Source organism: Oncorhynchus clarkii, chromosome 28 (genome assembly GCF_045791955.1).
Source record: "Oncorhynchus clarkii lewisi isolate Uvic-CL-2024 chromosome 28, UVic_Ocla_1.0, whole genome shotgun sequence".
Lineage (NCBI taxonomy): Eukaryota > Metazoa > Chordata > Actinopteri > Salmoniformes > Salmonidae > Oncorhynchus > Oncorhynchus clarkii.
Window position 1 is genome coordinate 14,975,170 of NC_092174.1, and position 20,531 is coordinate 14,995,700.

Consider the following 20,531-nt stretch of genomic DNA (forward strand, 5'->3'; position numbering starts at 1 on the left):
CTTAGTGAAGCTCTCCCCTTCTCTGCCTGTTGCTGTTTTATTGTTACTGGGGTGGAAGGTAATAATGACAGCCATTTTTTTATGACCCTTTGAATCCCTGGGGTTCTGTCCTGAGAGATGCCGGGTAATGTCACATTGGCATGGCGTTAACACCGCCTCTCCATTTCAATGCCTGAACGTCTTCTGGTGGACAAGCAGACAGCTCTAAAAATAGCCCTATTGGCCGGTTCAGGTCCCATATCGGGTTCCTGCTGAGTTTGCCTGGAACAAATAGAGGAGGGTAGCTGTTGCAAAGGGGTTTGGGGGAAGGATAAGGGAGATAAGACTCACTGAAGCTTTTCCCATTCGGACGGGTCAGGGACGGTCTGCACGGATGGAAGTGCCGATAGTCAAGCCCACCCCGGTGTTGGAACCCGCGGTGGTTGTCGAACACACAGAAGGTAGATGGAGCGATGTCGTCAGTTAACAGCCTTCTCCGGAATGAGGGTTACTTTTATAGACATTGGTTCGACCCGTGAAATGTTCCTTTTTTGGTGATGGTGGACAAACCGTTGTTATTATGAGGGGTGCACTTCTGGGCGTTTGTTATACTCAACTGAGGGATGATGTGGAGCACGACACAGCTCTGTCGATAAGGTTATAGGATTGTGCCTAGTTTTTGGATTGGTTTCGGTGCAGATGTAGGACCACTTTATTGAACTTTTGGAAATAAAATCTCAAACTGTAGTGTGTAGATGAGGTTTGCATGAAAGTGAAGTCGAATGACCAATGGCTGCATTGATTATGACTGATGGCATTTGGTGATTTTTTTTAGGACTATACATATAAAAAAATATAAAGAACTGTCAATGACATAAGCAGGTGCTGTGTGTCTATATGTGGTGTCCAGTAAGCGTTTCACTGTTACCCTACACTTGTTGATTACGAAGCATGTGACGAATATCAGTTAATTTGATCTGTATGTGTGAAATGGTTTGACCTAGCTTTGGGTTAGCAGACTCTGCACCTGTTCTTTATTCCACTGCCGTCTCTTCGAACATACTGTTGTTTTTACCCATACAGTGCTCTGTGTTCAGTGTCAACAGAAACCTGAATGAGTACTCCACTGCTTTTGTCTTTTTGCCTCTCTGGGGACCATACTGAATTCTGAGTTCAGTTACTTGAAAGCTCTAGGCCTATGTTCAGGCCTCTTGAGGTTTGCAATGTGGCATTCTTAGGTTTTCATGCTATATATAGGCAACATTTTTATCTACTTTTTTTTTTTGTAAGTATCAAAAATGTGGTCAGTGGCTTATGAGCTTTCTCCATTCTTACCCATTTAACTTCCCATTTTATATCTCTGACTGCAAAACAAAACAAAAAAAGGCTTAAGTCATGAGTATTATCGCAAGATATCTCTTTGCCGCCAGCTTCTTTTAACCACAAAAGCTTTCTGATTTCTGGAACATTTAGGCCTAGGCCTGTATTTTGGCCACTTTACACCTCAAATGGAACACATTGCATTTGTGTGTGGCTCATGTATACACATGTCTTTATCCTGTATAGTATTAGTTTCAGGTCTGACTCTCTGACTCATCTCTCTCCCACCCACCATCACAGAAGCCAAAGCCCAGCTGGCCAGTAAGAATGGCAAGAAGCCTGAGGTAGCAGGAGGAAGCTCCTTCTTCACCTGGTTCATGGTTCTTGCCCTCCTGGGCGTCTGGACCTCTGTGGCCGTCGTCTACTTCGACCTGGTCGACTACCAAGGCGTCATCGGTAAGTGAAACCTTAAAGGAGCAGTGCAGTGAAAAATTTTATTTTCCTGTGTTATATATATATATATATATATATATATATATACACACACACACACACACACACACACACACACACACACACATACTGAGATTGTAATAATATTGTGAAAATGATAATGCACTATAAGTGTAAGAGCTGTTTGAAAAGACAGCCTGACATGTTTTGGGATATCACCAGGCAGTATAAGTTAATAGACCAATAAATAGTTTGCCCTCCTCTCTGCCAATAATGGCTAGTTTTCAGGTTACATATCCCTACAAATAGGTTCCTCCAATAAGGTCCCTCACTCAGGCCACTCCCAGACAGTCCTAGCAAAAGTCTTGCTTGAGAAATTGCTTTTTGCTAAGAAGCTGTTTTTGTTTCTTTTTGGCCATTTCAATTGAAAGAAATCAAAGTAAGGTACTTAATTGTAACCCAGAACCCATTTGATATTGAGATAAAAACGGCTTCATTGAACCTTTTAACAGGAAACACAAATGCTACAGTACTGTAGCAAGGCTACATTTCCTGCTAGCTACAGCAGTCTGTCACAGTCAGTTGGTAGAACCTTCAGCCTTTGCTACAGTCATGAATGCCATTGAGGAATAACCCAAAGTGATACTGAGTGCTTTGATGCATTTTAACATTGAACTTTCAACTTCTCAACCATGACGTAGTTTTATCTATAGTGCATGTGTGCACTTGCTCAATGTGTGGATCTGAATATGTCTGTTTACTAACTCATGTTTGGATCTCAAATTGATAGTTAATCATTTATTAATCTTGCAAATATTTGTATTTCTCCAATGTGAATGTTTTTGTCTGGTCTTAATCTTGCATGCAGCCAATGCAAAGGACTTGCACATTAAGCTCTCTGAGACAATGCAAGGTATGATATTTGCGCCCATGATCATGCCCCCAAATAACCATGAGACTCACCCGCCCTCCAGTCCCAATTAAAATAATCAATTTATTTCCCATACATATCGTCTAATCACTTGCTTTTGACTAAATTCTTATTACGAGAAAATACAACATTTTTAAGTTGCATTTGTCATAAAAGAGATTTTACCTTTTTTTAATAGTCACACTGTATTTGTTTAATGATGCAAAACTGGCAAAATAATATTTTGAATCATTGCTTCCTTGCTTTTTTATGCTGAGCTAGTCATGTTTATTTAAATAAGACAGTGTGGCTATGTTGTGATAGAGGTTGGAACCGGTTCAGGGAACAGTTAATAACGTTCTTTTACGTTCGGGGCATTTTTTGGGGGTCCCACAAACGCAACAACTCGCATGTGCCAAAGCCCTCACTCTGTCACTCAAACTTATTCCAGGGTCTGCCTGCCAGCTGAAAATCTTTGCACGCTCTTGTGTGTGTGTGTGTGCGCGCAACTTGCCTCTCCCCCTCCGAAGCTTAGGCTACTGTAACCTGCTGACATTACAAGCATAGTTCAGAAATTGAGAAGATTTTTAATTAGAGAAGAATGGATTCACTTTTTCAGTGCTAGTTATGGATAATATAGTATCACGTTTCACATTGGATATATTAACTACTACAAGTTGAGACACGTTTTTAATTCTGCACTAACAAGCTCGTTAATTAGCTAGCTCTGGTCCAACTCTCAGAAGTTGAAAGACATTCAAAGTTCCTCTGTAGAAGCCTCTGTAGCTGTAATTCTGTGGGTCTAATTCCGATAATGCATGTCATAAGATGCCCAGTGCTTCAAGCCAATCCTCCTCCTCCACCCACTCTCGCTCTCTCCCCGCAAAATTTCAGTCCCATCTAGCGCCCTATACTTGATTGTCTATTGCGCATTGTAAACAACTATTGCTACGCAGCCAATAGCACCCAGGCCAAAATGACTAGGCCTATACCGTGCACGCTCCATAGCAAGCGCCTGTATCCACATTGATTGGTGAAGTAATTGAATGTCAGGCTAATGTACATTTTTGTTCGAATTGGTTCAGGACTTTTTTATTTTTCCGGTAGGAACAGAACAAAAAAAAGGTTGGTTTGTTTCAGAACGAAAAATGTGTAGCTCATCATTAAAACATTTAAATATTGAAATGCTAACATGTTACTATAAAGCTAATCTCTCATTGGCAGATTCTGCGCGTAGGCTCATGCTATTCTCGGATCCCGAAATTGAGATCCGAACGGACTTGGATCTGTGAAATTCCCAGCTCACAGGATCCTGTTATTTCTTTTGAAAGTTAGTATCCGATTCGGATCCGAGGTGGACCAGATCCTACCCAAAATATGTCAGATGAATCGGATCCAAATTGGGTCGGGTCTGTATCGGACCCAAATGGATCCGAAATATTAAAAATGACACATTATTGCTGCACAAGCCTTGTCAGGCAGTGAACGTTAAAGTTTCACATGCATTTTCTGTTGTCGGCCTATTTAAAATAATTGAGTTGTGGTCTACACTACAGCTTAGTATTTTGATAAATTACATCCCTAATTTAGAATGTTGACACAAGAAGGGAAGGGGGTGTATGTGTGGAGAAGGCTCACTAGTAGAAACATCTCTCTCCAGAATGTCCTCTGTCTCCTGCTAATTTGTGTGCATTTATTGTTTCATTACGTCAATTGTTTGCTCTTTGTTAATGTTTGTAAAAAAAATAGCTTGAGCACGTACAGAAGTGCCTGGCCTGTATACCAATTACCCCACTGAAGGCATTCTTTCAAAAAGTATACTCTGCCATAAGACTTTATATGGGAAAATAAAAAGGAAAGTTTTACATCTCCCCAAGTCTGAGGGTGGTTTTAATTGTATCAACTCGCCACCCAAGGCTTTTACTTGAGACATATTGTTAAATGCACTAAAGAGGAACAATGGGTAATTACTGAAGATGCGCATGCTCACCCCCAGAATCTTTTCACATGTATATTTCCAAAGAACATTAACAACTTCATAGTTGTATGGAAGAAGAAGATGAAACAGATTCAACAAGAACAAATATCACTCCCAAAAACACAACCCTATGTAACAATTCTTGGAAACTGTAAATTACTTGGTAATCGGAAGAAAGTATATTTCCATAACACAATTAAAAAGCCATTTTGGACTGGCCAATGTAGATATTTTCAAATACATGCAACTTAAAAATGTTGATTTGTAATATTTTGGACATGAGAGCAATCTTGAGGGAACCCTATTTGAGTCAGGAAATTATATTCATATGGTGGGTAAGATGAACAAAACCTTGCAGAGAGCATATCCAACTGACAACCTCTTCGGAAAAAAAAATATGAACTATTGGAACCATGACTTAAACATAACTGATATTGGCACAAGATGCAGAGAATGTTGCGAGGGTGGAGACTTCTAACACACATAGACCCGGAAGTTTATCACACAGCTGACCGAATTACACAAGATTTTACTTCTGGGTTAACCCAGATGTGATGTTTTATTACTTTATTATGTAACCAGATTTACCAGAAACGCTAATATGATCATTAAAAAAATTACTCATGATAATATTGCTTATCGTAGAAATAAATAGCAATACTTCTGGAAATGAACGGTGATGATTATCCTCATCCAAGAACGATAGCAATTAACATACTGTTTTTGTTATTATCATTTAAATGCTAATATCCCCCATCCTATGCTATTTTCATTGCGTAGGGTATAGTAACCCACCCCCATTTCACCATACATACCCAACCCCCACTGACCCGGGGATAAAGACTAACTCCAATTACTTTACTAGGTCAACTTTCGTCCTATGATGCTGATGGAGATGGTGACTTCGATGTGGAGGATGCTAAAGTACTGCTAGGCAAGTTCATCGATTTGAACTGGATTGTTATTTATTGACGTGTGTTTGTGTGATTACATAACTGATTTGGGTTTTCTTTTGCATGACTGACTGGTTTAAGCGATCTCTGCCACAAGATACTATTTTAGTCAATTCTACCAAACTGGACAATGAATCAACAACGTCTGCATGTGCATGTTGTGAAAAGGGGTTTCGAAGTTTGATTCCATACTGACTGTTGCGTTTCACTTCCACTGACGTAACATCCAGGGCCTATTGCCGCATGCTTTAAGAATGACTCAGTCATAACGAAGACGTCTGTGCTCTCTCATCTCTAAGTCACTTGTTATATGATCTTAAAGTTGCTAATTTCTTTCTAATCAAAAGGGAAGAACCTACTTCAGGAGTGTTTGGTCCAATGAGTTGGTTCCATGTTCTGGTACTCGGTCTACTCTGCTGCTGTCTGCCATAAAGACTACTGCTCTGCTTTGTCACCCAGACCACTGCCTGTCTGGCACAGCTGTGGTCCCTGCTGCTAGTGATAGATTCTATAGAGTCCCTCTGCATGCCCGCCCACCCACCCCCCTCTAGGCTATGCTATTGCTATTCTCTCCTCTCTTTAGTCTCCAACCCTGCTTCATGCAATCTTAGACCTGCATAGTTTCCCTCGCTGCCTGACCTCGCTTAAAACTTTCCACCCTTTCCTTTCCTCCCTTTTTCCCCCTGCTCTACCACCCTTTTTCTCTTCTTTCTTTTTCTCCCTCCCTATCTCCTTTCCTTGTTTTCCCCTCTGTTTGCGTAGGCCTGACCAAAGATGGCAGTCAGGAAAGGTCGGACTCCCTCGAGGAGGTCCCGGATATGTTAGTGGAGGAGGGCTCCGATTGGTTTCAAGGCTTCTTCACCTTCCTCTATGGCCTCATAAACCCGTTTGAGGATGAGGATGAAGCGGCGGAGGAGGAAAGTGCTGGCACTTCTCAGACTGATGGGGTTCAGGGAAAGAGTTGTGTGATCTTAGGCCTCCATAATCAGTAGGCCTTGCTTACCATAACCAGTAGCCATATCCCCCGTGGCATGAAGTCCCAAGTTGACTTGTTGCTTCTTTAGACTTGTTTCCCATTGCTTGAGGTGCGTTTGTTGAAAAACACTCCGTAAAAATCACCATTCCCTGGAAGAATAATTTGAAGGGTTAAGTCGTGTAGATGTTGACCCCTCAAGTCTTTTTTTGAAGATTTTCGATGGTGGGGCGAAGACTATGCCTTTAGGATTTTTGCAGCAGTTTGAAATGCCAGCCAGCTTTTCTATGATGTGCATTTCCACTTAACAGACTGCAAACACCCGATTTTCTGCAATGAACAGCTGCACTTGGGTAACAGATCGGTTCTCTTTTTTCCAACCACAGTACTGCATGCCCTAGGGCCCTAACGTTCGCACATTTTTATCCACTTAGCAGGAATTATATTTATACTTTTTTACTTTAGTTTGACCTTTCGTCTTAAGTTTTTGCTTTATTGAAAGTTTTGTGGAAGATTATAATTTTTCTTTATCAGTGAAGCATTCCCTCATTATCATGTTTATTTTTCTGTTGTCCCTATTAGGATTACTATTCATGTTCTGTGTTTGTTGGTTTTTGAACGTATTCAGGTCTGCTATTTGTCCCCAATCCCTGTCTTCGTCATCCATTTGTTAAACACATTTAAAAACGTGTTTTTCAGATGATTTATTCGCTAAGGTTTATGTGTTTTATTTTGTGAATGTGCTTTTTTTTCCTTGCATGGTAAAGTATAGATTTTTGGGGGGTTGAAACGTTGCACATAAGATATTTAGAGACCGGCTTGCTGGAGCACTGCACAGGTGTTAATCATTTATTGTTAGCTGTCCACTTTTGTTAAAGCAAACCCTTTGAGAAACTAGCTTTCGACTGTTCCTTAAACCAATTTTCTAGACGTCCTGGGACAGGGTTAGGAAATATGATGTTGCATACTTAGCCCGAGGTGGTTTTGGAAAAACGTGCTCCCTGATGTGGAGGATTCCATGCTTTTTGAGCCCGACTAGGAGTTCAAGGACTTTTACCGAATTCCACCCTCCGTGGACCTTTTACCTGCTTTGAGACGCAGATCATAACCTGAACCCCAGATCTCTGAAATGGGTCAATGCTGACTCCCACTCGCCCTAAAGAGACTTACCCAGCTAGTTTAGATTTCAAACTCTAAACATTCTGGTCGATAGATGGAACTCAATAAATTCCAGTCATTTGTAATGGTATGTATGGTCAAAAATGTGTTGTCTATGACAACATTGAAAGCAAACAGAGACAGGTTTCTTGTAAGTACTAGCAAACACATGTCTGGCACAAAAGGTATAAGGAATGGCACTGTCAAAGATACAATAAACCTGCTGAGCAAGATTTTGGGTGGAATCCATTCGGATTTCGTATTGGCTTTCACTCATTTAGAGGCTTGACTTAGTACTCAAGTACAATGACCAAGCATTGGCCGTATAGCTAGGAACAGGTTGAACTGGTGAGATTCATGCTCTCGTGTGAAAATAAGTCATAGTGGCTGTAGTAGATTATGTCGCCGCAGCTCAAGCGGGTCATGTCATACTTAACTGCCCATTTTAAAATAGAACTAGACAAGTGACCCAATTGGTGAGGTGTGGTCATGTTGCGTGGCCTTTTGGGTTATTAGCATTACCCTGTCAAACAAGCCCTGAAGGACTTGATGTTGCTTTTTAAGTCGTCGGGGCTGGCGAAGAGGCAGGTGGAGTATGCGCACAACCAGTGACTCCTGGATGGCCATTGTACACATGGTGCTTTGACGCCCCTTTTGATTGTGGACAACTGTAAAAATGTATTTCCAGGTGAACAAAAGAAGAGCAGTCGCAGATAAAGTCAATCATAAATCAATTTGGTTTAATACAAGTTGCAACAGGGAGACAACACCAGCCCAAGACGCTTGTAGGAAGTAAAAAACTAAAAAGGCAGTGACTTTGTCAGCTGCTACAGAATCATTGTTTCACAGAATACAATAATAATCAGTGTCCTCGGTCCTCCTCCAATCACTATCAACAGATATGAGTTTAACCCATAACATGTGACCAACCAGTGTGTTAAAAACAGAACACTGGATATCATGTGTATTACAGAAAGGGAAAAATTATATACATTTGCTAAACATTTTGTTAAATCACTCTAAACTGAATATGAACTTTACTAATCTTACATATTTCCATCGCAACTACCCATATATTGTTTGGGCTTTGATGATGATTGGTCTTTGGCACCATTGACAAATATGATTCCAAATGCATTGATAAAGTGTAAAATTAGTTATACAGTAATGTCACACTCACATGGTCATCATTTCCAAGTCATACTCTTACAAGTAATGTAATAAAACCATCAGAATAGGAGGTATGGGTAAACACAATGCAATCGTGAATGTGTGGCAGGGGTCCACAGTGTGACCATTTTACTTGTATTTTGCACCTAAATATTTTGCTGTAAGACCTGGAATTGTATTTAGGAGCACCAGTGCGCCTAGAAAAATGAAGGATTCTAGCTTTATTACCTCAAAATATTTTGGATTGTGCTCCCAAATTTCCTGGTGTGTTCCTACATTTTTCAACTTAGGCGCACATGCTCCTTGTAAAAAATGGTCAGCGTAGAGCCCTGAATGGTAGCATCTGTCCGTCCGCCTTTGGGGTTTGGCATGGGCATGTTTTGAGTTGTCAAATTTTGTTGTGGTCATTTTTGGATATTAGTTTTGCCTGGTGTTCATTAGTATTGGTCACAGTAAGTAATGGTCATTGTTAGATTCTAATGCCATGTTCCTTTTGAAAAATATCAGATGAACCTCGACCCGATCGGAAAAGAGCGAGACACAAAGGTACTTCACCTGCTCCCCTTTTTTTAATTCTCTGCTGAGAGCAAAACTTCAAGCAGCTCTAAGTAGCCGACTAGGCCACATGTCACTTTTCAGATGCGTGGATGCATGGCATTCCATTCATGGAAAGCAGGTCTGCTAGTTAAAGAAACCTGTATATTCTGCTAAAGTTTTGAAATAGAACATTGCTAGGTTAGTGTTGATTTATGTTGGTGGTCATAGTTTTATTTTTTTTATCTTCTTAGCCAGCTTAATCGAACCAGAATCTCCAAAAACAAAGGTCAAGAAAAAAGAGGCGGCTACTGAGACCAAAGGTACTTTGTTGTGGATGAATGTCCAGATTGCTTTGTAGTCTAGTCCATGCTCTCAACATGTGTTGAAGCGTTTTGTCTGCTTTTCCATGTTATCAACATGCACATTTAGTTTTTTTGGGGGGGGGGGGGGGGCTGTAACTTAGAATCTGTTTGAGGTCTGGCTGGTTTTTAGTTTTGTTAATTTTTGGGGTGGCCCAAGTAGATTCTGCCTGCACTATTACTACCAATACTCCCGAAAGCTCTATGTCAAAGGCTTTACTATTAGATTGTGAGAGAAAATCTAAGCCCCATCCATGAGTGAGCTTGCCACGGGTGTCAATGAAAGCTGAGAGAGGTACAAGACTTCCCTCCATCTGTTATTGGTTGAGCCTGGTTTTGTTCTGTTGTAACGGTTGCTCTCCCCTACTATAGGCAAGCTCTGCGATTCGGCTGTTCCTATTGGCGGTTGTGCACCAAGCAGATACACCAGTCTTACTGAGACTATATCCATATTTTAACTATTTGTTTTTCTAAACCTCAGATGAAAATCCAGGACATGTTTCCAAGAGAAAAGCCAAAAAAGGTATTGCATGAGGAACAGTGTGGGTTCCAGTGTGCAGTAGAGTTTGAGCTATGAAGATCTTGCTTACCATAGTTCTAATAACCATATTGGGATCTTTTGAATTTAAGTGTACTAGTAGAACAAATAGGATTGCTTCTTGACATACAATCATGAATTGGTTTCTAGCCGCATGCTGTATTTGACTACCCCTTTTGTAGTTATAAGGTATTTGGTATGAAATCATTGCGTGGTGTGCTGAGTGTAATATTGGACAACATCATATAACTGTTGGACCAACTGAATCCCATCTGTGTAGTAAAATGTGTTTGACCACAGATGTTGTCTGGAAAGCGAAACCTTTCCAAAGTGCAGCAAAATGCCAGTTGTTGTTATCCTAACATACCCCGTCAGCAAATCCAATTACCCAGGGTGCTTTGCAACCTACTAAACGCTTGAAGTGTGGTCAGCAATATGCTTGCGTTGTGGCCCTAGCAGCCTGGCAGTGAAAAAACTGTCAAAGCCGCTAAATGGTATTCTCGTGTCCCAGAAAACCCTCTTACCAAAGACGTGGGCTGGAAGCTGAGGGAGGCCCTGAACCAGCAGCTGGCCATCATCCATGAGCGATTGGAGGCCAAAAAGATTGCCAAGATGGCGCTGGCCGAGGTGAGGAACATCCTGGCCAGGGAGAAGGAGAAGGTCCTAGGGGTGACGAGGGACGAGGTGGCAAAGAAGGCTAAGGTGGCAACGGCAGCTAGGATGGAGGACAAGCCAGAGAAGGGGGAGTTTAAGAAGGCCTTGGGCAAGATTAGGAGAGACAAAGAGAAGGAGGGAGAAAATAAGAAAGAGGGAGAAAATAAGAAACAGGAGCAGGGCAAGAAAGCTAAGAAGAATGCGACAAAGCCAGACAAGAAGTCAATGAAAGAGGTGAAGGGTAAGAGGGTGGAGGTCCCCAAAGATGCCAAAAATAAAGAGTCCCCCAAAGCGGCTGCTAAAAAGCTCAAGATGTCTGATAAGGGGGTCCGGAAATGATGCTAAACTCTTCACACCTGCACTGATGATCTTTCACTCCCTCTGCTGACACAGATGTTAAAAGATTCAGGAGAAACACCACCTGTGAGAGGTCTCCAGTGACAGACCCCTGCGAATGGGAGTAGGAATCCCCATACTGTGCAGGACAGCCATTTCCGCAATGTATAGTGCATAGTGTTTTAGCCACTTCCTGCTTGTGGTAAAAATCATAATGCTGTCCTCTATAGAAGTATGAACTGGACAAGGAAAGGCGCCAAGAGGATGGCAAGGTGCTGTAAGCTTAGTTTCCCATGTGGTTTAGTTTTGTGTTAATTTACATCAGAAAATATAGCTTTATTTAAAGTCGCTAGACAAGATATTTGTAGAATTAGACAAAGATTTATTTTGCATTTGGTGGAGAAGTGGATTTGAAAGGATCAGCTATGTGCTTGTTCTTTGTTAATAAAGTAGCTGGATTCATGAAGGTTTCCTGTTTTTTTAATACTTTTTAATAAGATGTTTTGGTGTTACACAAATTGCCAATTGTATGCATACATCCACAAGGTTTGGGTTAGACATTGTGCCTAAATGGGCATTCCCTCCCAGTCGTTTCTATTGGAATACTCTTTCCTTTTTTCTTTTGCTCCCCTGTCTTGCTCTCTCTTAGCACTGCAGACCTCACCTTTTCACAGCATATCAGAACACAATACCAATTCAGTGTTTAAGTGCAAATGTAAACCCAAATCAGTCTTTCAATGTTATATTATTGTTTTTAATTATGTTAATTTCTAACAGTTTATGCATATGACCTCCTAGACCTAAATCCCAATGTACATTACTGTATTGTTTCTAGCCATATAAACTCAGCAAAAAAAAGAAACGTCCTCTCACTGTCAACTGCATTTATTTTCAGCAAACTTAACATGTGTAAATATTTGTATGAACATAACAACTGAGACATAAACTGAACAAGTTCCACCGACGTGACTAACATAAATGGAATAATGTGTCCCTGAACAAGGGGGGGGTCAAAATCAAAAATAAGTCACCAGCTGCATTAAGTACTGCAGTGCATCTCCTCCTCATGGACTGCACCAGATTTGCCAGTTCTTGCTCTGAGATGTTACCCCACTCTTCCACCAAGGCACCTGCAAGTTAACTGACATTTCTTGGGGGAATGGCCCTAGCCCTCACCCTCCGATCCAACAGGTCCCAGACGTGCTCAATGGGGTTGAGATCCGGGCTCTTCGCTGGCCATGGCAGAACACTGACATTCTTGTCTTGCAGGAAATCACGCACAGAACAAGCAGGATGTCTGGTGGCATTGTTATGCTGGAGGGTCATGTCAGGATGAGCCTGCAGGAAGGGTACCACATGAGGGAGGAGGATGTCTTCCCTGTAACGCACAGCGTTGAGATTGTCCGCAATGACAACAAGCTCAGTCCGATGATGCTGTGACATACCGCCCCAGACCATGACGTACCCTGCACCTCCAAATCGCTCCAGAGTACAGGCCTCGGTGTAACGCTCATTCCTTCAACAATAAACGCGAATCCGACCATCACCCCTGGTGAGACAAAACCGTGACTCGTCAGTGAAGAGCACTTTATGCCAGTCCTGTCTGGTCCAGCAACGGTGGGTTTGTGCCCATAGGCAACGTTGTTGCCGGTGATGTCTGGTGAGGACCTGCCTTACAACAGGCCTACAAGCCCTCAGTCCAGCCTCTCTCAGCCTATTGAGGACAGTCTGAGCACTGATGGAGGGATTGTGCGTTCCTGGTGTAACTCAGGCAGTTGTTGTTGCCATCCTGTACCTGTCCCGCAGGTGTGATGTTCGGATGTACCGATCCTGTGCAGGTGTTGTTACACGTGGTCTGCCACTGCGAGGACGATCAGCTGTCCGTCCTGTCTCCCTGTAGCGCTGTCTTAGGCGTCTCACAGTACAAACATTTCAATTTATTTCCCTGGCCACATCTGCAGTCCTCATGCCACCTTGCAGCATGCATAAGGTACGTTCACACAGATGAGCAGGGACTCTGGGCATCTTTCTTTTAGTGTTTTTCAGAGTCAGTAGAAAAGCCTCTTTAGTGTCCTAAGTTTTCATAACTGTGACCTTAATTGCCTACTGTCTGTAAGCTGTTAGTGTCTTAACGACCGTTCCACAGGTGCAAGTTCATAAAAAATGTGTATATATTTTTTTTTACCTTTATTTAACTAGGCTGATCTGTGAAGTTATTTGGATTTTTACGTATTATCTTTGAAAGACAGGGACATTTCTTTTTTTTGCTGAGTTTACATGAATATTACTATGCCAAATACAGTATACATTATACAGATTTGTAGCCTCTGAAAAGGCACTTCTCCTGAACAAGAGCTGTTGCCATGTCGTCCTCATCCCCCTGCGTCACTTGTAAAACCCTCAGGGCTGAAAGAGAAGGCTACCGTCGTCATTACCAGAGATGCAGCACCAGAGGAGGCTCCTGCAGCACCTGTGGAAGAAGGTAGAACTCCTGCTGGTCTACACATGTACACACACACACACACACACCTTAACTGTGGTAGATGGTAAAGGTCATGAGAGGAAATGTGTGTAATGAAACACGCACACTATAACCACAGACACAGGAGAAGGCTCCAGTAGCACCGTACTGGATACAACAAAGGCATCTTCTACACTGTAGAATGTGACCAGTGGTTATTTTTTTGAAATACTCAAACATAGCCTACTACTTAATTTCTTCATTACAATTCCATTCAACATCCCTTTGTTAGATGTTTATGCAGTATCCTAATTACTTAAACATGCAAGTTATTCATCACTATTCTCATTGAATTTGAACTGTGGGCTTGACTAGACGAAACAGCATCCATCTACAACGTCACGAGCTGTTAAGGCCTTCCCGCAATGTACGTCGGATTCCGTCTTTTACGATTATTAGATGCCGCACTGTGTGACGTTACCGAATTTTTTAAAATCTTGACGTCAACCTGGCCAGATTGTACGATTTGCTTCAGTTCATTTGTCACATTCTGCGATTGGCTTGCGAGGCTGTCAGTCGACGTAGGCTACGTCAACTGCAGCGGTGTGTTTGATCTGAGCGTGTGCCAGCAGCGCAAGCCTCCCTCTATGCTTATGCGCGAGTGGAATGAGTTCGGGAAAAACTGAAAGTATGCATCTTAGAAATAGTTTTTGCATCCAAACTTTGTCTGAACTCGGAATCAAATAGACGTCCCAAAAAATAACACGGTCGCTGTGGTAGAACGTTTATTTTGATTGCCGATTTTGTTTGTTTATCAAAATCCCGTCAGGCGGCCTGATTTTCAGATGTCATGTAAACAAGTTTAAGGGAAATCGTTCTCCTTGCAAAGCACGTCAATGTTTAAATCTAACCGTGACATGAATATGGCTATCCACAATCATATTATGGTGTGCATACTCTGTGTGCCTATTGGTCAGTCACCAGGATCATCTCGTAAACACCAGCCACACACTACACGATAAAGACACTGACAGAACTTTGTCGGCGCCTACGACCGCACGTGGTGGTACTTAGTCGGCAGACCTAGACCCTGTCACCCAGAACGAGCCAGGATGTCCGACCAATTATTTACGCCCTAAGAATTTTCCCCACAACGTGGACATTTCCCGGGACAGCTGAGTCGTGGCGTAAGACGGCTAAAATCATAGTATGTGTGGGCCTTAATGGGTCTTTGTGAAGCCTTTACCCTTAGTAGAACTGTGTCCTCCACCAGACACTCACATGGTGCTGCTACGACTATCTAAGTCAAGAGTTAACCATTAAACTCGTACATGTAAACTGTATTGATTTCATGTCTGCCACCTGTAGGCTCTATACGTGAGCCATTCTCTATCCTTTTAACCATTGGCTCTGATAAGCTGGTCTTGCCGCAAGTTGTTGTGTAAAACCTGCAGGACATGTACACCACATGTTTACACCTACGGTCAACAAGACACCAATACCTGTTGTCACATTATACAAAGTAATGTTACATACATATACAGTGGGGCAAAAAAAGTATTTAGTCAGCCACCAATTGTGCAAGTTCTCCCACTTAAAAAGAGTCCTGTAATTTTCATCATAGGTACACTTCAACTATGACAGACAAAATACTTATTTTCCACCATAATTTGCAAATAAATTCATTAAAAATCCTACAATGTGATTTTCTGGATTTTTTTCCCTCATTTTGTCTGTCATAGTTGAAGTGTACCTATGATGAAAATTACAGGACTCTCTCATCTTTTTAAGTGGGAGAACTTGCACAATTGGTGGCTGACTAAATACTTTTTTGCCCCACTGTACCTACCATGGTTTAGAAATCTATATTTGAAGGAGCTTACGCTTTTTTTTTCATTATTGACACACCATGGAAAGTCACCTCATAAAGTTAGTGCACTTTCTTATATGTGCCGTAAGATATTTGGAACGTTCTGTGCGAGAAGAAAATTATGAAGTATGCCAGATAAGGCCGTAGTTTAAGTAAAAGGATCAACTGCGATCAAGATGGTCTTAACTGTTCCCCTCTACCCCCCTTATCTCTTTCCCTGCGTCCCTTTGCTTTAGCCGCACCAGAACCCGTTGTTGAAGAAGTGATCGAGGCCACAGAAGCAGAGGAAGTTGCTGCTCCCCTACCAGGTCTGTAAGCTTGAAGAAGACATTGAAATTGTCATTTTTTAAAGGAAAAAGTCAGCCAATATCATAGACATGTATCACCCAGTGTCATTTTCAGTTATCAGCTAAGTTTTATAATGCTTTCACTTCCTTACAGAGCCTGAGGTTGTGGAAGAACCTGAGGTGGTTGAGGAGGAAGAAGAGCCGGAGGTGGATGAGCCTGAAATCATTGAGGAAGAGCCTGAGGTTCTGGAGGAGGAAGAAGAGCCTGAGGTGGATGAGCCTGAAATCATTGAGGAAGAGCCTGAGGTTCTGGAGGAGGAAGAAGAGCCTGAGGTGGATGAGCCTGAAATCATTGAGGAAGAGCCTGAGGTTCTGGAGGAAGAAGAGCCTGAGGTGGATGAGCCTGAAATCATTGAGGAAGATCCTGCGGTTCCGGAGGAGGAGGAGGTCGCCCCAGTCGAGGAGGAGGAGGTCGCCCCAGTCGAGGAGGAGGAGGCCGCCCCAGTCGAGGAGGAGGAAGAAGCCGCCCCAGTCGAGGAGGAGGAAGAAGCCGCCCCAGTCGAGGAGGAGGAAGAAGCCGCCCCAGTCGAGGAGGAGGAGGAAGCCGCCCCAGTCGAGGAGGAGGAGGAAGCCGCCCCAGTCGAGGAGGAGGAGGAAGCCGCCCCAGTCGAGGAGGAGGAGGAAGCCACCCCAGTCGAGGAGGAGGAGGAAGCCGCCCCAGTCGAGGAGGAGGAGGAAGCCGCCCCAGTCGAGGAGGAGGAGGAGGCCGCCCCAGTCGAGGAGGAGGAGGAGGCCGCCCCAGTCGAGGAGGAGGAGGCCGCCCCAGTCGAGGAGGAGGAGGCTGCCCCCATTGAAAAGGTAGAGGAAGCCGCCCAAGTCGAGGAGGAAGTCGCCGCCATTGAGGAGGAAGCCGCACCAGTTGAGGAGGAGGTTGCTGAAGAGGCTGCCCCGGTTGAGGAAGTGGATTCTCCCACAGAAGAAGCTGTTGAGGAGGAGGCCGCTGAGGAGGAAGTTGCTGCATCAGTTGAGGAGGAAGTCGCTGTTGAGGAAGAGGCTGCCCCCGCAGAAGAAGAGGCTGCACCAGTTGAGGAGGAGGAGGAGGAGGCAGAGGAGGAGCCAGCAACAGAGGAGGGTAAGGAAAAATGATCCAGAACAGAACAAAAGGTTTTTAGTCCAGGGGTAGGCTTAATCCAGGGGTAGGCTTAATCTGGGTCCAGAAATGATTGAAAGAAAATCCTCTCAAGGCTCGGTTTTTGCTGATGAGGTGTTTGTCTTCACACAGTTTAAAACGAGCACAGTTGAACACCAGGTGCTGCATTGCAGAAGTGTATGCACACATTGTCTTTTCTGATAAGAGTAGCTACATGTTTGTAGAGAGGTCGGGCAGTGGCCCCTTTCCCATCTAATCTTGGGGTAGTGGATAGGGCACTCACTTTTCTGTCTCTCCTATCTGCTTTTTGTGTTGCTCATGTCACCTCATTTTGTATTATTTCTTATTGTTTTTGCATTGTGGAGAAGGAACCTGCAAGTAAGCATATCGTTGGATGATGTATACCATGCGTATCCCGTACATACGACTAATAAAACTTGAAACTTAAGTCTCTCTGCTCATTTTGTGGATGAATTCGTCAATTCTCAATGTGAGGCTGTCATTCATTGTCTTTTGAAAAACAGTGTTCTAATACAACTTGTTCCTTTGCTCCACAGAAGAGCTGGTAGAAGAAACAGCAGCAGAAGATTCAGAACAAACAGAAGAAGCCAAATCAGAAGCTGAGTCAGAAGAAACTCAACAGGAGGAAGCTCTTCGGGAAGAGTTTGCAGGTACGTGTCGAGTGTGATTTTATGTACGTGTACCTCCACTCTCTCTCCGTTTTAACTAACTGCAACTGCTGGTTTTCTGTTGCGGAGGAAGCAGCTGAAGTAGATGAGCTGGAGGAGTTGATAGGTTGGTGATAAGATTATTTTAACTCTAGTCCAATGTTATTACTATGAACAGTTCTCCTGCATAAGCTTTCATGGTGGTCATTGACCCTGTTCTCTGAAAGCATGTCCAGTAAAAAGCATGTGTGTTGAAGCATTTTTATTCTAACTTTGACTTGTTTCATTTCAACAGAAGAGCTTTCCCAGGCAGAAGAACAGATGGAAGATGAGCCAACAGGTACACTTTAATTTTAAAACTTGTCATAGCGCAATTGCATCTTCTCATTCCTTTTTACTCGATTGTATGACTGCACAGCAGGAAGTTTAGAATCAGACATTCAACAAGTTCAGAATCCTCATTTCATAGAATCGACATTTCACAGCCGAATGCAGGCCTACTGTAATTAGTCCATAATCATTGTTTAATAGATAGTTTTCACTTTGGCTATTAACCAGCAGTATGGTTTCATGCCATCTAAGAAGCCCAGCTTTCTCAGTGAAGCTGACCTGTGGGCATGTATCCACAGCAGACACAAATAGGCAGTCTTTCTTTGTATGTCGTACAATAAGATATTCCTGACTTTGAAGCCCATGCCAGTGAGGACACACGTGATTAGTAGGTAGCGTGTGCTCTAATATGTGTAGACCACATGTAGTCTGTGGATTAATCCTATCAAGGTAGGTAGACTTAACTCTCCCTTGTGGTGAGTAATGAAGGCCAGTGAAGCTATTTGTAGAGTATGCTATAGCTCCCCCTTGAGGCTGGTTTATGAAAGACAGCTTATGAAATGGCTCTCACAGGAGTCGACTAACTAGTCAACTAGTCATTCCATGCATTTTCCATATCTTGATATGATAGGATTTTTGTTAAATGACTTGTGATGTGACTACAACTGAAATAGAAGGCCTCCATCCTGTTTTTGTCTGTTAGATTGTGTGGTGAATTCTTTATTATATGATGTATCAATCATGTAAAGTGTTATGTTGTCAAAATGTTTTTTTCTACATGATGTAATTGTATTATGAATTAAATTGAATGGTAACTGCTTTTTAATTCCATCACTGTCACTTAGTGAGGTCAGTATCTTCTTTCCATAGAAACGCAGAGCCTGCGGTCTCAGCGCGGTAAGACTGATTGAGGACCAGCCCACATCGCATCCCACTGAGCGCATGCAGCCGCGCTTTCCCACCTCCAGAGAATGAAAAGCGCCATCACGGCCTTCAACACTCTCTCCTATTTCTCACTCGCACACCCAGAAACTTGTTTTTCTCACTTCCAGAACTTGTTCGATTTTTTTCATTCACCCTATATATTTTTTTTTCTTTTTTTTTTCTTATAATGACAAGTATCAATGAATTTCTCTTACAGATGTAGGTAGATAATGGGAGGGTAGCTTTTCGCTAATGGAATGTAGTTTGTTTTCCATTTCCTGTGTATAGCAAGCAGAGGTACATGTTGCTAGTCAAAGAACTTCACGTCTGAGCCGAGTTCAGTTTTTTGTTAAATGTGAAGATGCAAAGCTGCAGTTTTGTATTACCAGTATGTATTGAGTCTACATGTCAAGATGTTGCATATCTAGGGCAAAGTTATGCTGACAGGTGAACAGACAAGTCTGGCGATGTAGGGTGAGTGTGTGAGCTTCCATATGTGTATGACTGAGAATGTGTATAGATGTACATTACATGACCAAAAGTATGTGAACACCTGCTCGTCGAACATATCATTCCAAAATCATGGGCATTAATATGGAGTTGGTCTCCCCTTTGCTGCTATAACAGCCGCCACTTCACTCATCTGGGAAGGCTTTTCTACTAGATGTTGGAACATTGCTGCGGGGACATTCTTCCATTCAGCCACAAGAACATTTGTGAGGTTGAGCACTGATGTTGGGCGATTAGGTCTGCCTCGCAGTCGGTGTTCCAATTCATCCCAAAGGTTTTCGATGGGGTTGAGGTCAGGGCTCTGTACAGGCCAGTCAAGTTGTTCCACACTGATCTCGCCAAACCATTTCTATATGGACCTTGCTTTGTGCATGGGGGCATTGTCATACTGAAACAGGAAAGGGCCTTCCCCAAACTGCTGTCACAAAGTTAAAGCACAGAATCTGCTAGAATTTCATTGTATGCTGTACCATTATGATTTCCCTTCACTGGAACTAAGGAGCCTAGCCCGAACCAATAAAAACAGCCCCAGACCATTATTCCTCCTCCACCAAACTTCACAGTTAGCACTATGCATTGGGGCAGGTAGCGTTCTCCAGGCATCCAATAAACCCAGATTCATCCTTTGGACTGCCAGATGGTGAAGCATGATTCATCACTCCAGAGAACGTTTTTCCACTGCTCCAGAGTCCAATGGCGGTCCGCTTTACACCACTCCAGCCAAAGCTTGTCATCGCGTATGGTGATCTTAGGCTTGTATGTGGCTGCTCGGCCTTGGAAACCCATTTCATGAAGCTCCGGACGAACAGTTATTGTGCTGACAGCACGTACAGTTGACTGGGGCAGCTCTAGCAGGGCAGAAATTTGACTGACTTGTTGGAAAGGTGGCATCCTATGATGGTGCCACGTTTAAAGTCATTGAGCTGTTCAGTAAGACCATTCTACTTCCAATGTTTGTTTATGGAGATTGCATGGCTTTGTGCTCATTTTTTATTAACCTGCCAGCAACGGCA

At 42.9% G+C, this 20,531-nt stretch overlaps 1 protein-coding gene and 1 long non-coding RNA gene across 2 annotated transcripts; both read left to right on the plus strand.

The window, feature by feature from the left end:
• Positions 1-20: 20 nt before the first annotated feature.
• Positions 21-17,774, plus strand: LOC139386717 (aspartyl/asparaginyl beta-hydroxylase-like). The gene is made up of 7 exons (XM_071132550.1): positions 21-440; positions 1,600-1,755; positions 5,506-5,574; positions 13,723-13,800; positions 15,886-15,957; positions 16,091-17,068; positions 17,644-17,774. The coding sequence occupies exons 1-7, from the start codon at positions 374-376 to the stop codon at positions 17,772-17,774; spliced, it is 1,551 nt and encodes a 516-aa protein (XP_070988651.1). The 5' UTR covers positions 21-373.
• Positions 17,775-17,836: 62 nt separating this feature from the next.
• On the plus strand, positions 17,837-19,215 carry LOC139387265 (uncharacterized). The gene is made up of 3 exons (XR_011629145.1): positions 17,837-17,881; positions 18,050-18,094; positions 18,955-19,215. It is a non-coding gene; the product is annotated as an uncharacterized lncRNA (long non-coding RNA).
• The last annotated feature ends 1,316 nt before the right edge of the window (positions 19,216-20,531 follow it).